This window comes from Cavia porcellus, unplaced genomic scaffold (assembly GCF_034190915.1).
Source record: "Cavia porcellus strain 051 isolate PalLab524CR breed Dunkin Hartley unplaced genomic scaffold, mCavPor4.1 scaffold_3, whole genome shotgun sequence".
In the NCBI taxonomy this organism is placed as follows: domain Eukaryota; kingdom Metazoa; phylum Chordata; class Mammalia; order Rodentia; family Caviidae; genus Cavia; species Cavia porcellus.
The window spans coordinates 34,311,810-34,328,010 of record NW_026947486.1 but is presented as its reverse complement, the minus strand read 5'-3'; the positions used below and the strand labels follow the sequence as shown (position 1 = coordinate 34,328,010).

Below are 16,201 nucleotides of genomic sequence, written 5' to 3'. Positions count from 1 at the left end.
CAGTAAGCCTAGCTCAGCGGTTGGGCATGGCATAGATACAGTTACATTAAGAGTCCAATGAAAACACACAGGGTATTCATACTTCCCTGAATCAAGCAAGGTAAACAAAGCAGAAAAAAAGGAGAGAAGGGGAGTATATGGAATTACAGAGTAAAGAGAGTAGAGAAGATGGGAAAGATCTATAAGAATCAAAGACAAAAGAGAAAAAACATTAAAAAGAAATACTAGAAAAGAAAAAAGTTCATAGAATATATAGTTAAATGGTTCTTCAAAACCATCCAGGCCAACATCAGAAAGGAAAATTAAAGCCTGATGATGGAAGTGATTTGAACAACGGTAGGAAGTGAAGAGGGTTATTAAAATAAACAAATGACACAAGAGACAAAGGAAACATTTAAAAATTGGAAAGATGAAGTCCAGTTCCTATGTAGGAGACAAAAAATAAAATAAAATAAAGTAAAATAAAATAGTAAGAGAAAAGCCACCATGAGAGGGTTGAGCAGGATAACGGGCTAGTGAAGGGGAAGCCAGGAATACGAAGCCAAGGAGAAAGAAGAGGAGAGTGAAGACTGACACTCACCCTCACAAAGCTGGCAGGAAACCATCCCTCCTCATCGTCGATCTGGCCCCACCACCAATCCTTGTTGGAAGCATCCAAGACTTTGATGACGTCGCCAGCCTTAAATGCCAACTCCCGGTTGGCCATGGTGACGTGATCCCATACTGCCTCAGCACTAACGATGGACTCTCCAGTGATCAGCTTAGGAGACAAAATAAGAATGCGTTCAGTCCACACAGCTGGCTACCTTTCTTGTTCCTTTACCCACCCACAGAGCTCTACTAATTAGGGAAAATCTTACACATTCTACTGGTAGGACTAGGGGTAAGGGGAATGGCAATAGAATACAGACTGTCATCTTTCCATTAGCCAATGCATAGAGTGACCCAATGTGTGGATATAGACTATACATGTGTTAAGATCTCCCCTAGCGAAGAAAGCTCCAGTTCATCTCTTTGGTGTTTCAAGGCAGCTCTGAGTCTGGAATCTTCCCAACATGAAATCAATAGCTAAAATGAGGTTCACATGTACTAGATTTCAATTGTCTGTGCTCTTTGCCCTTTCCATTTCTTGTAACTGACCAATTGAGAGTTGAAGGTACTCCCATGTACGCCTCTCCATGGAGTAACAGATCATGATACTCCTGACATATAGTAGACCCCAGTGCTACAGCCTCCTGCCCTCAGTCACCCATGATACTGCCTAGAAAGTTCATGGGTATGAAAACCTATGATAGTCTGTGATACTCTGTGCCCAAGAAACTCAACCATGACACAGATTAATTCAGTGCTCTACACAATCACCCTGTGAGATACAAAGGGAGTTTAAGTTGATCGTGCATGTGATACACATCAAATTGGGCAGCAAAGAAGTTGAGATATGAGCTATAAGGATCACCCCAGCAAGGCAAAGCCTGTGTAGTCACCCCAACCTAGCTCATAGACCATTTTATAAACAACAGCAGGAAACCCATCACATAAACACACATATTCATGATTTTCATCTAAGCACAGTGATAATGGTGGGATTAAGAGTAATCTGGCTCTCGCTGGCTATCATTCTGACCACTATTCTTTGTTCACTTTTTCCACTCAACTGTTCCAGCCTGGGATCACTAGTCTTCCCAGCATCTAGGGAAACATACTCTAGAATAAATCACATATAGCCTGTCAGGCATAGGAACCTAAGCACTCTCTCCCCAGCCGTAAATTCTTAGATATGTCCTTTAACTTTAAGCTTTAAACTAACTTTTAGCTTTTTCATCAGTCTGCTCTGAAGAAGGATTCATTCCCGAAAGCAATCATGGGACCCTAAGACTGAAGGCAAAACAATTTAAAAACAATAGACATTATGCAGGAATGTGTATTCTCTTTCATAGGTCTACTCTAGACCATACTTGCCTATGGTCATGGGATGAATGCATAACACATCACACACGTATGCAGACATATATAATCATAACATTTTGAGTCAAAATGTACTTTTCATCAGGTCCTAACTAAACAAAATTCATTGTTCAGCATTCTAGTCTTGGTGCCTCTTACAAAAAATAAAGTGTGAATTAATCATATGGATACAAGATTTCTAGCAAGATCTTTCATAACACCACATTTCAAATATTATGTCCTATACTGTTTGAAAAGTGTTTTCATATCCAGTACATCACTTGATCTGCATTGAATGATTTGAGTCTCACTATTACTTACTATTTTAAAGATAAGAAAATATGCTCAGAGAAGTGATCTGGTACTTCAGCCAATAACATAAGCAGCCAAACCTTTTGAATTTATATACTTTTTAAAGAATTTTTTTCTTTATTTTTCATTAGCATTTATTTATAGTACACAATGTTTACATTCCTTCTGGAAAACAGATACATGAGGGCTGGGGATTTAGCTCAGCGGCATAAGCACCTGCCTTGCAAGCAGGTGGTTGTGAGTTCGATCCCCGGTACTGATAAAAAAAAAAAAAAAAGGAAAAAGAAAAAAAAAAAACAGATACCTGTAAAAAACACAACTTAATTCCTTTTTTTTATCACCTATCCCTTCTCTCTTTCCCCTGCCCATTCACTTTCTTTTTGGGGGAAATATATGAAACACATAATGTACATATTTCTTGTGCTGAGTTGGTACATATATGTAACATATCTTGATTCCTTTCTTCATAACAGATGAAAGTGAAACATTTATAAGTGGATACAACTTGAGACCATACTCACAAGTGAAATAAATCAGACTCCCACAAGTAAAGATCATTTTGTCTCCCTACTATAAGAAGCTGAAAAAGTAAATGGGATCTGCAATTTACAATAGATATTGTGAAGTGAAAGGAAGCTGTTCAAAAGGAAACAGACAGAGAAAGGAGAAAAAGGAAAGAGAAAACGAAATCTATATCTATATCTATATCTATATCTATATCTATATCTATATATAAAACAGTTAAGATATACTGCTGATTGATATTAGTTCATTGAAAAGAAAGATGTGTGGCTATATTGTTTAATTAATTTTTCATGCCTATAGCTTATATAGGAGCAATTACTTTGAAAATAACGATACACAGTGTACTAATCATTATTATTCTCCTACAATGTTGTATTGAAATTTTGCACCACTGTATTTGGTTTTTTCTTTAAAATAAAAAAATAAACCCAGAAAAAATAGGAATAGCTATTCCATTTGCATACAAAGTGGTTTTCAAACCAAGACTGATAAGATGACAAACAAGCACACTACTTAATTATTAAAGGAACAATATAAAAGGAAGAGATATGCACCAAATATTGGCGCAACAGTTGATAAAAATTAGTGAAAATGAAAAATAAGATGGGCATTAATACAATTGTAATTGAGGACTTCAGTACCCTATTGTAAAAAATAGACAAAATGATCAACAAAAAACTAACAGAGCTGAATTAAACCTTTGAGCAGATGGACTTAGTAGACTACAGAGTGTTCTATCCCATAACAGAAAATACAAACTTCTCAGGAGCACACAGGATGTTCTCCAAAATAAACCACATATTAATTCATTAAATATGCTTAAATAAACACAAAGAAATTGAAATTATCCCATGCATGTTATCAGATCATAGTGCAATGAAATGGGAAAAATGGAAAAAGAATCCACAAAACATAAAAACATGAAAGTTAATTAGTAACCTCCTGAACAACTATGTCACAGATAAAATTAAAGGAGAGATTAGACAGTTTCTTTTTTTTTTCTTTTTTTTCTTTTTTTTTTTTTTATTTAAGAGGAAAAAGAGAAAAACACAAAACAAACCAAAGCGGCGTAAGGGTACACGCAATACAGAACTACAAAACAAAACAAAACAAAAACAAAAAAACATAACAGCAAGAAATTACCTGCTAGTAGATTACACACTATTTTCTTGAAAATAATTCCTCAAATCACAGTATCAAAGAACACAAGGTGGACATTCAAACAGGGAGACTGCAAACAGCTGTGTTCAATGTTCCAAAAACATTGATAAAGTCAGCTATTTAACACCCCCAAACACACTTGCTGTTATATCCATTAGAGCTCTTTTTCTTTTCTTTTTTTTCCCCTCTCTTTTTTACAACAAAATTTACACATCTTGGATTTTATTACTCCTTAGTGCTTATTACTTTCTTGGGGGGGGGGGGAAGAATACAGTCAAATATGGCAAAACAAAGCTGTCAGTCAATACCAAGGATAGACATAGCACATGGTGTAGAACAGAGTACAAGTTTATCAACAATGGTTATCAACGTTGTCCCTTGTTTCCTTAAAAAGAATTGTCTATCTTATTAGATATTATAAAGTTGGACAAAACAGTAGAGAACAAGACCAATAAAACTTAGGCATTGTAAACATTACAGGACTTCCAAAGAAGACAATAGTCAAACCAGAATGGGTATCTTAGTGAATCTTATTGGATTAGACAGTTTCTATGATAACACAATAATGCCAATATGACAATATCAGATCTTACAGGATGAAATGAAAGCAGTATATGAGAAAAAAATTATAGTGGCAAACTCCCACATCAGGAAAACAGAGTAAACTCAAATAAATAGCCTAAGGTTGAAGTTCAGGGTTCTAGTAAAAGTCCAAGTTAAAGCCAAAGCATGTATGAGGAAGACAAATACAAATATCAGAAGAAAAATTAATACTATTGAGACTTAGGAAACTATAAAAATCAATAAATTGAAGGGCTGATTCTTTGAAATATTCAGTACAAATAGCCAAAAAATCCACCCAATTAGTAATAAACTAGAAGCAATCACAATGGATCCTGTAGAATTCTAAAAGATCACCAGTACCTAATTTGAGAAGCTGTACTTTCATAAGATGGAAAATAGAAGAAATGGACAAATTCTTAGACATATACAAATTACCAAAAATGAATCAAAAACATATAAAACTGTAAATAATCCAATTGCCAAGGAAATTAAAGATATTATAAAAACAACTTTCAATGAAGAAAAATCCAGGTCCTGATGGATTATTTGCTAAATTCTTTAAGAATTTAAGATTTAATACCACTACTCCTCAAACTCTTTAAAGAAACTGAAAAGGAGGCAAAACTCCCAAATTCATTGCTAGAAGCAAGTATTACCCTGATATCATAACCAAAGAAGTATTCAACCAAAAAAGAGAAGTACAGGTCAATCTGCTTAATGAACATAGATGCAAAAATCCTCAAGAAGATACTTGTCGAACAGAATCCAGAAAGTCATGAAAAAGATAAACAAGTAGAATGTATCCTCAAGGATACAGGAATGGCTCAATGTATAAAAATCAATAAAGGCAATATAATACATTAACAGAAACAAGCACAAAAACCACATGCTAAATACATACATAAAAAGACTTTGGCAAAATCCAACACCCATTCATGATAAAAACCCTAAGGAAAATTGGAACAGAAAGCCTTTATATCCATCTGAGAAAACTCATCTATGACAATAATCAAAACAATAACCAAAATCATAATAAATGGTCAAAAATGAAAGCTTTCACTCTAAAATCAGAAACACACAAAAAGGATGCTCACTATCATCACTCCTGTTCAGTGCAATTCTGAAAATATTAGCCAGAGCATTTAGACAATAACATGGATAGGCAAGGAAGAAGTTAAATTATCATTATAGAAGATCCCCAAAACTCTACCAAAAGTCTTCTAGAGTTAATAACCAAATTTAGTAGCATAGCAGGATACAAAGTCAATACTCACAAATCAACAACATTTCTGTACACATATAAGAAACTCAGTAAGCAAAAAACAGAAAACAGTATGTTTCAAAATGGTACCTCAAAAAATGAAATACGTAGGAATCAATCTAATAAAGGAAATAAAAGAAATATACATTGAAAACTACAAGAAGGCTTCCACACTAGTTTCTGAAGAATGTGTAGGAATCCAGGCATTGTGCTGCTGCGAGGGCAGTGGGAAATTGTGAATGTGAAGCCAAAGGTGCTGAAGAGATGCCAGAAGGTTGGAGAAGCCAGAAACATAGATCATCTGAGCAAAATCTCATGAAGTGGACAAAACTGGCACAAGAGAAAAGCCATAGTAGTCACAATCACTGGCAATATGATATAGGCAGAGCCACCCAAAACCTTTGGAGTACAACTGTTGCTAGAGATGGTAGACACTAGATATGGAATTATGGGAGTTAAAGTTTTCCCTGAATTGTGGATTTACTTTGGTCCCATTCTTTTCTATCCCCTATTCGTATCTTTTGGAATAGGAAGTTATCTTGTGTCATTGTGTTTTGGAAGTGTTTAACTCTCTATTCAATATATACAGTGGGTTCACAGCTAAGAGTTTTCCCTAAAACACAGAGAATACTTTGGACTTGCACTATTCAGCAATGCTGAAATTGTTAGGTCTTTGACAACTCTTAGAGATGGACTAGATGAATTTTCTATAAAGGGATGTACATGAGTTTTGGGGGTCCAGAGGTATAATGTTATGGTTTGTATCTTGCTATCTCCCCAACTCCTCATGTAGTCATAGGTGAAGTTTTTTAGATATGGATAGATCTAGGACATGTGAATTAGTATTAATGGTGTGATTAATCCACCAATTGGTTTAGTATAATTCTCAGTGTAGATGCTGAGAAGTGCCACCCTGGATGTGGGCAGCACCACTGACAAGGCTTGTAGCCCCAGTGGGATAAAATGGATAGAAGGAGGGCAGGCTGCTTCTTGATTCTTTGCTGCTTTCTGCCTGCCACACCATGAGCCCCTTTTCGTCTGTGATACCTCTCTGCCATGCCACCCTACCTTAGAGCTGGCCAACTATGGACTAAAACCTCTACTAACTGTGAGCCGAAATGAACCTTTCTCCTTTAACTTGTGGTATCTGTTGTTCTGTCTCACCAGAGAAATTCAACAAAGACAAATTTCGAAATCTTAAAATCTGGAATATTTCTGGGCTCAAACAGTTTGGACTTAGACACTCAAGCAGTATTATTCCTATTTTTTAGAACGAGGACCGCAATACAAGAGAAGTTGAATAATTTCCTCAAGTTCACATAGCACCTAATACAAGCATAATCTGGCTCTAGGGATTCTGCTTTTACATATCCTATCTCTGGGTCTAAGTTTCTTCACATATAAAATGAAGATAATTCTATATTCTCATTTGCCTTGTGAACTGTAAAACATAGAAGCAAGAGCTGGCAAGTGTATGTGTGTGTGCACGCAAATGTATCAGGACTAATCCAAGAGATGTGGTAATTGTATAAGTCTGCTGTGCTCTTCTATCTCTAACACTAGAAGGAGCAAAAAGATATTTCCCTCTAATCCTCTGAGTTATTTTTTAAAAGTTATCTAAATTTGGGCTGAGCACTGATTCCATCTCTTCCTTTTGTATACAGAATCAAAATTTAACTTACTACAAGCTTTTTGTATGAGAGTACTTTGCTCATTCACTTCCATCCAACATTCAACATATGGAAGGATCTGCTCACTGTGATTGACTTTTGGTCTTCATCTGAAGATTATAGGTCCTCTAGGCATCAACCAATAACAAATGAGGCTTAAACAGTGGAAAAGCAAGTTAAAACTATCTTCATTTCTGGGCTTAGTTACTTTAAAGAGTAGCAGTGACTAGAGGAGTTGAGGACTAGAACAGTCAAAAAAAAAAAAAACAAACCAAAATGGAACTCTTAGCATGTAATGAGGACACTGAAGAGGAGAATTTTACAAAAGACAAAGACAAGAGTTTCAAACTTAGGCCTCAGTCTCTTCATCTGCAAAATGGGATTATGTTTGCCCCATAGGCAGAGTTGTAGTGTAAACTGAGATGTTAGATGTAATGTGCTTAGCAGTGTTTGGCTTATACTGGTCCACTACTATAAGACATCAAAGAAAGGAAGGATTATAAGTGTCTCTTGGTTCTAGGAAAGGTTTTGTAGGGCACTAAAGATAGGATTTTAAAAATAATAGGATTGGAGAACAAGTCAGTGTCTCTAGAGAATGAGCCATGCTGGAACCTGGAGCACCGACCAAGAAAGCAAGGAGCCATCTTTCCTCTTACGCAGTGTGAGCGCATTCCAGGGAGAGAATAAGTCAGTGTCTCCTGTGAGCCTACTGGTGCTCAAATGTCCCATGCCTCCCCCAGCCCCCTCAGCAACTGGATGGTCTCAAGGTCAGCAGGAGTTGATAGCAACTAAGGTACATAAAGTATAAGCAACTAAATGCTTGTATTGTTAGGCTGATTATGCTGACCTGGGAACAGAGGTCTGAGTATCTCTTGGGAGGATGACCATATGCAATACAGCAAATATGGGGGATTTCCTTCTATCTGGTCTTTGAAGGTCAATATGGTTTTCAGTGTTTTGCTTTGTTCTGATTAACGGTTTTGCTCTACTCAACATTCTGTTTTGATTGGTTTTATGGTGCTCTGTTTTGGGTTTGATTTTGCTATACCTGATTGAATGGACAACTATTGTGAAGATAACAAGATATACTATAGTCTCTATTATTGTTATCCCAGTATCATGCCCTGAAGTTCTGTGCCAATTTTGCTGCATTGTCTTGATTGACTTTTTGCTGTCTTGTTTTGTTGTATTTTACTATCTTTAAAACAAAACAAAACAAAAAAAATAATAGGATTGCACCCAATAACAGAAGGGAATGGAAGCATAGCTGAGACAAAACATTTAAGAGGTAAAGACAATAGGGATTTGATGGTGGTGAATTACTTAAGTTTGAAGAGGGCAAGATTGAAAAAGCAAAAAGGACAAACAACTACAAATATGGACTGCAGTGACATATGAATAGTCTTGAATCTGGTTTAAAGAAGAGGCTGTCAAATTTGATTTTGAGAAAGAAGTATCAGTCTTCTGTGTGGTCATTAAAGTGTAAGGGCATATTAGGAGGAAATGTCACTTTGAAGAGAGTATAAATTTTTGCTTTTGAAAGTATTCAAGGTGGAGAATCAACAAGACGTATAAGTAGGTTTAAAGTTCAACTGAGGGAAAAGAAGATAGATTCAAATAGGTTTGTGAGTCAGTAGCTGAGGAGAAATTATAAGGAAGATTTCCCTGTAAGAAATAGCTAAGAAAAAAGGTCATATACCTTAGAAATTGTGATGATAGGAGAGGCGCAGAAGAGACAGAGAATCAGACCTAAATGGAGTTGTCAGCACATAATTAGCAACAATATCATGAAATCCAAGGATAACAGTCTCAAGCAGTTGGGGCTGATCAGCATTATCAAATGGTACAGAGTACATAAAGAAAGCCAAGAAAAGACCTTTGGAGAGTGGCTATATCAAGGGTTAAATTTCCTATTCTCAATCTGATTTATATCGCTCTTACCACCAAAAGCTCTAATTCCCATCTGTCCCTACTCTTCATCCTACAGGCTCAACATAAAGCCAAGAGTTGGTACTTAGTTACTCTAGCAAGTTACACAAATAGTTCTGGGCCATGGGACAACACTACTGTGACTTGTAACAGGATAACTTTCAACCTCCAGGGCAGTTGGAATGCAGGAACAAATATATGTGGCTCTTAATCAGACTTATCAATAAATGGGGCATACAGTGTCTTTCACTCCATGAAAGATACTTCTGGGCATGAATAAGAAGAAAGGGTTTTATTATGCTTAAGACAGAATAAGACCATATTCCTTTTTATCCAGATTTCTCACAGTAATCCTAATATTTGATCCCACAAATAGATACATTTATCATAATAGCCATATACCCTGATTTTTAACCTGACAATATAACCACATAACCTGGAGTCATTGAGAATTTAAAAATCTAAGACGACTCTGTAAACAACAAAGACTGTGTCTTACAGATAACTTGGAGTAAATGGGCAATGGATTCTTTGAAGGAGCAGACAAAAGAAAAGGAAGAAGAGAAGGAAAATAAGGAAGAAGCAAGATCAATTTATTAAAAACACATGTTAAACATTGAGTTGGGGTCTTCCTTTTATGATCTAAATCTCTACAATTCTCCAAAGTTAGCATTAACATTCCCATTTCTTCAGAAGATAACCTCTGAAGTTAAACAAGCAGCCCATAGTCACCCAGGGAGTGGGTACTGCAGCAGATTTCAATCTCAAGTCAGCCTTATTTTACAGCTTTACTTTTGCCAGTCATGCACAGTGCCTCTTAAGAAGGCAGAGAGTTAGATGAGCCCATCCTGTAATAACTTAGAGCATAGTGCCTAACATAAATTACACATGATGCTGCAGGAAAACACACCCCTCTATCAACATGTGAGCCAACTCTCCTCAGCAGCTGAACATCTGATGTTCAGGTTTAATTGCAGCATTGGCACTTTATGATAAGTGGGTTTTCATTGCAGTTTGGACACTTGGTCTCTAAAATGATTGCCATCACTGCCCTAGAGAGCTTATTAAAAGACATTTCTGAGTCCCAGCCTTTTGATTTGGTAGCTCTGAACTAAGGCTCAAGATCTTAACAGGTCCTAACTAATGCTGAAGGTACAGAGAACATATTCGGGAGAACCACTTGCTCTAGATCAGTGATGGAAAGCCCTTTAGAGCTTTCACCTGCTGCGGCATGTGTGCTATAAGTTCACAACTACTGTCCTAGATAATTTTCCTAGTCTAAGCTCTACCCTTTTATCTCCTGATACTTCATTCTCCTCAGGGATACCCATGCCATCATGTACACTGGACTCTTGTTTTTTTTTTTTACTTCCAGCCTATCAAGGCCTTCTACAGATGTTGCTGTATGTCTTAGAAAGGATGTTTGGGGTCATGTAATAAGTACACTCAATAGCAGACTGTGCTAACACAAGAAAAAATAACCACGATTACAACCCGCAATTGGTTCTCTAGAGCTAAAGCACTTGTTTTACTCTTCTTGCTCTTGCCCAAAATCTGAAAAGTACCAACTCTCAAATAAATACTTAATTAGCCTGGGTGGTTGCTAGATATATTTATTTGAATATCAAGACACAGAAGGGTATATTTTTTCAAAAACTGAGCAACTGTGTTGCACAGAATAGCAGATGTGCCAATTGTCATGAAGGTAGCTGAGTTGGGCTTGCCTCTGAGGAGAACCACAGAAAGAAAAAGAGGAATATGAACCTAATTTATTTCTCTATGAGGCTTTCTGAGTTTGACATCTGGCCCTTCCTTCATAGAATAACTTCTTTCTCAACAGCTAGCATAGACAAAAGCAAAATTCCTTTTCCTTGTTTTCTCTAAACATATCTAAAACAAGCTGGAATTTTATATTCTCTTTGGAAGTAGTCATACATCCTTTTAATACATACTTGTAAATAGACTATCTCGTCAAAAGTGTTGATATGTAACCATTCTCCATTTCTGGAAAAGTGTGACCCAGGCTGTTTCAACAATAGCTAGGAGGCACCATAGTGTGAAGCAAAGGCTCAGATTGACAAATGGAAGTTCTGCCAGTAACTCTTTCCATACTGGAGAGCAGCCTATATACCCATCAACGGATGAATGGATAAAGAAAATGTGCTGTCTAATCATAATGAAACACTACTTTAAAGGATAAATTCAAGCCATTTGTAGGAAAATAGATACATCTGGAAAATAAAATGTTAAGTGAAGCAAATACACAAGCTTAAATGACATACAATATCTCTCATTTGAGTAAGGCAAAGTGCAAATAAAGAGCAAAGTAAAAGATTGACAAAAGAAAACAGAGAAATGAGAAAAGGACAAAGAGACTTAGGGTGAGAGGATAGGTAGATGGGAAGTAACAACATCTAGTATGTGACCAATATGTACATATACCAAATAACCACAATGAATATAAACATTATGGGCCAGGGATTTAACTCAGTCACATAAGCGCCTGCCTGGCAATCATGAGACTGTGAGTTTGATCCCTTACACACACACACACACACACACACACACACACACACAGTGTCATAAACAGAATTAAAATAGTAAGAATATGGGGCTGGGGATTTAGCTCAGCGGCATAAGCACCTGCCTTGCAGGCGTGCAGTTGTGAGTTCAATCACCGGTACTAATTTAAAAAAAATAGTAAGAATAACAATGAAAATGAGGAAAGGGGATCTAGAGATGGAGGGACACAGTGGGGAGGGAAAGTGGAATAAAAAAGTATCAAAATCTGATATATATACATTTATACATATATGTATAAATGTATATATATATATTACCTAAAATGAATGTAACCTTCATGTATTATAAATATATACTAATAAAATGAAATTTTAAAAAAGAAAATGTAGCCAAATGGACCAAGGATAACACATGAGAGAGAAAGGTTTATGGACTACCAGTTATTAGCTTCTTGACTGGAGAAGTGTCTCACCCCATAGCAATTCTCAAGTGATAAACATTTGCTCATATCTTCAAAACACCTTGGATAGGAGGTACTGTCAAGCTGTTCTGGGGCTGTCTGACATCTCTCAAGCACCTCTAACATATAAGTAAGGCACATGTTTCTGCTTCTCATAAGGTTCCAGCTAGAATGAAGAATGAAAGAGAATTTTCCCAGTCAGCCCAAAGAAGCTATCTGTAATTGCTCTGATCCTCCTTCTTCCCTTTCCTTCAGCATTGATATCACCACCACCCCTAATGCAATGTCCCATTATCATCTATAATCTATACTTTATTTCCTAGAGCTGTATGTAATTTACTTAAGGCAGCAATATTCTAAAAGGCAAATTATTAATATAATGATAACAACAATAACAACAGACTCAGCAATGCCCTGTCTGTTACAGGCAGCTGAGTTAGTTAGAAATACTATAGGTAGTCAGATGGGAGTGAGCCATCAAAGGAGCCAGTACAAAAGTTCAGTATCTTATGACCTCTGAGACAGGCAGCCCCTGCTGTAGACCAGTTCTCAAGACAAAAAGCAAAGCAAATACAGCCACATTCTAAGGATTGATGTCCAAATAGTTCTCTGTCACCCTGAGGAAGTCAGCAGTCACCATCCGAACCCCCTACAGGAAGAGTCACTGCTGTTAAGCATGCCTACTTATAACATGACTGGTTTCCCCATTTGTTCTTGACTTAATCAATTTTACCTGAGCAATTAATCTTATTGGGTAACCATAGTTCTGTCCCACCTTATGCCCACCTTGTGAGTTCCCATTTTTTCTCACCGTGGACCTGTCTAACCTCATGATTTTACTCTATGAATGTCCCTAAAAAGACAGTCTTTGGCAACCCACTCAGGACCCCTTCAGTCCCTTAGACAGCAGCTTTCTTTCTCTCCATAAATATATTCTGCTCTTAACCTCCCTTGTTCTACATTTTTTTGATTTTAGAGAACACGAACTAGAACCGGATATATGGTAGGTTGGGAGTTTCATTCCCCTGTATCACCTCCACAAATTCCTTAGTCAAAAATATGTCGGGGCTGGGGACTTAGCTCAGCGGCATAAGCATCTGCCTTGCAAGCAGGCAGTCGTGAGTTCGATCCCCGGTACCGATAAAAACGAAAAAAAAAGTGCAAAAAAATATGTCATAACAAACTGAAGGTATTCTCTAACCCCTTCCTGTCTGTTGAGCATGTCTGAGCCCTATAACCAAAATGTTCCTGCCCAGGGTGTCATGCCTTTTTGGCTGGATACTAAACCTTCAGTCACCAACTGGGATCTCTTGCTGCCTTCATTCCCTAAGATAAAAGCAGATCAGGACAAACCTAGAGGAAAAGCAGGGGAGCCCAACAACTTGAAATAAGCCTGTAGTGACCTAGACTTACCTTGACACCTATACCTGAGTTCTTGATTTTTTTTTCTGAGACTGCAGTGAGACCAATAATGATAACCTTAAATTTTCCTGGACTATGACTTGAAGCCTAGCCTTGGGAGTTTCCTAGGCAGGGTGGGGGTAGAGTTCCTCTAGGTTCCCAGAATGGTAGGAGGAGGGGGCTAAAACTACATGAAGAATCTGTCCTCTGTGCCTCCCACATGCATAGTTCTATACTCATCGACACCAGAGGGTGGGTGGGCAAGGCAAAAAGAAGGAAAGTCATTTTTTATCCATTTGACAGATGCCATGTTAAGGAGGGTTGTGGGGGGGCAGGGGAAGAGACAGGTTGGAACTAAGGGTTCTAATATCTAAACGTGACCATCTGGTTTAAGGTAATGGGAACACAAATAGCATTTAGTCAGGAGCATTGTGACCTCTCCTGTTTGGAGAATAGGGAGGAAAAACACATTTTAATCAACGTATACCACCCCGAAGTCTCAGTATGCTCACTTAGCATACAGGATTGCTAAACTCTGGGCCTTGGTATGCATCTCCAAAGAGAATGTAAGTGTCTGCAGGGGAGTCATTACAACCCAGAGAGGAAATCTGTATCTAAATAGCCCATCAGAAAGCAGAATATAGTTTCTAGTGGTTCACTGACTTCCCTTCGCCTGTTGGCTCACAGTAAGACATCCAGCCAAGGCCAAGACACTTAGCAGTGTTTCTAGTCCATGTCAGAAGACTTTTGTGCTCAGGAGTGGACCGTGTTTCTCCTGATAAAATCTATCACACTCCTGAGTTCCCAGAAGACATTCATTAATTGGTAGAAGAATGGAGGGCAAGGGCATTCAGTGAGCAATCAGTGGCTCTCAAAGTGAGCCAGTGACTCAAACTAGATGATCTGGCTTCCTATCAGACACTTGTTTTAAAGATTTCAAGAGGGATAGTACCAGGTCTATATCTGCAGGAAAATTGTTTGTGCTTATAACAAAAGAACTTCAAGTAGGTTACTCAGGTTTATGTAAAGGAAGCTTCTTCCAATCTGGGATAGGTAGAGGATGTGGGGGTAGAGAAGGGAGGGGACCCATAGTAGCTGACTGGGGAAAAAAGCATCTAGGAAGTGCCAGGGTTTGAAGCTACTCTTCCTCACACTGTCCAAGGCTTCTTGACTCTGTCTCAAAAGCCTGAAAGATAATGGATTCTTTTACTCAGAGATGATCTAGATTGGAGACTCAAAAGAGCTATAACAATGAGTCTTCAACTTTACAGTTAGGAAAACTGAGGGTGAAAAATTCAGTTGGTTAAAGTATTAATCTAGTCAGTACCAGAAACCAAGTCTACAGTGTTTTAGAAGCATGTACGTCAATTGCTTTTGAACCCTACACTCTAATATTTTTTTTTTTTTGGTACCAGAGATTGAACTCACAACCTTGCACTTACCAGGCAGATGTTGAGCCTCTGAGCTATATTCCTGGCCCCTACACCCTAATTTTTAAAAACAAAAACACTCAGCTGAGCCTTTCATTTAAAAAAAGTAACTATTCAATGATAGATGTCAATTTGTTTCCTATTATTTTAATATCTATATGCATCCCACTATTTTAAGCAGCTAAGTTAGATAAAAATTAGTATACAGTCAGAAAAGGACTAGGCTCTCAAGGAAGCCGGTGAAAAATAAAGATATCAGAATTGTAGCTGGAGGCACATCTGAAGAAGGCCAGGCCTCAAGACAGAGATGTAAAAGCTAGGCCTAAATGCTTCCTTAAGGAATAAATAGTAATTTGAAATTATTGCATACTTAAAACTACCTGCCCCAGTAGGTCCAGCTAAGCATCATTCACCCAGGTGGGTGACAAGAGCATATGGATCTGTCCCTTCCCTAAAATACCTTTGTTCTTCATATGTACCCTTGCTGTGTGACTCATTTCCCTTTCGGACCAAAATTAGCCAAGTGGCTATACTTATAATACTATAGGATGATGGCAGTTTGAACCGCATTGTTCCCACATTATGACTTTGCTATATAAATTACCCCTGACAAAAGGCTTTGTTGGCAACATACTTGGGACCCCTCCTGTCTCTCAAGAGCTATTTTTCAATATAAAACTTTCCTACCCTTAAACTCCATTGTTCCTTGGAATTCATTCTTCAATTTGGAGGAACACAAACTTGGCACATCTGACACTTACCAGGTTGGGAGCTGTATTTCTCTTGTATCACCACATCATTTTGTAAACCTCAAATATAAATAATAAAAATTCTAATAAACTTACAAGAAAACACCTATCCCAGTATACTAATATAGTATGTGCTTTATAAAAATTGCCTCACAAATAGAAATTTAAAACCAGTATTACTAACAATTTAATGCATGAAGAATTTCTGCAAATTTACCCCTGTACCTTACTGTACAGATCTCTGTTTTAGATATGTCTGGTGCTCTTTGCTC

The 16,201-nt window shown here is 37.4% G+C and overlaps 1 protein-coding gene across 8 annotated transcripts in view; it reads right to left on the bottom strand.

The window, feature by feature from the left end:
- Arhgef9 (Cdc42 guanine nucleotide exchange factor 9) overlaps positions 1–16,201 on the bottom strand; it is a 193,396-nt gene that overhangs the window by 117,996 nt on the left and 59,199 nt on the right. For 6 of the 8 annotated variants that reach the window (XM_063246016.1, XM_003462749.5, XM_063246021.1 and 3 more), the window contains exon 2: positions 581–760. The exons of the other annotated variants lie outside the window; for them this stretch is intronic. In XM_063246016.1, coding sequence (XP_063102086.1) covers positions 581–760 — 180 coding nt within the window. The remainder of the gene's footprint in view (positions 1–580; positions 761–16,201) is intronic. 8 annotated transcript variants of the gene reach the window in all.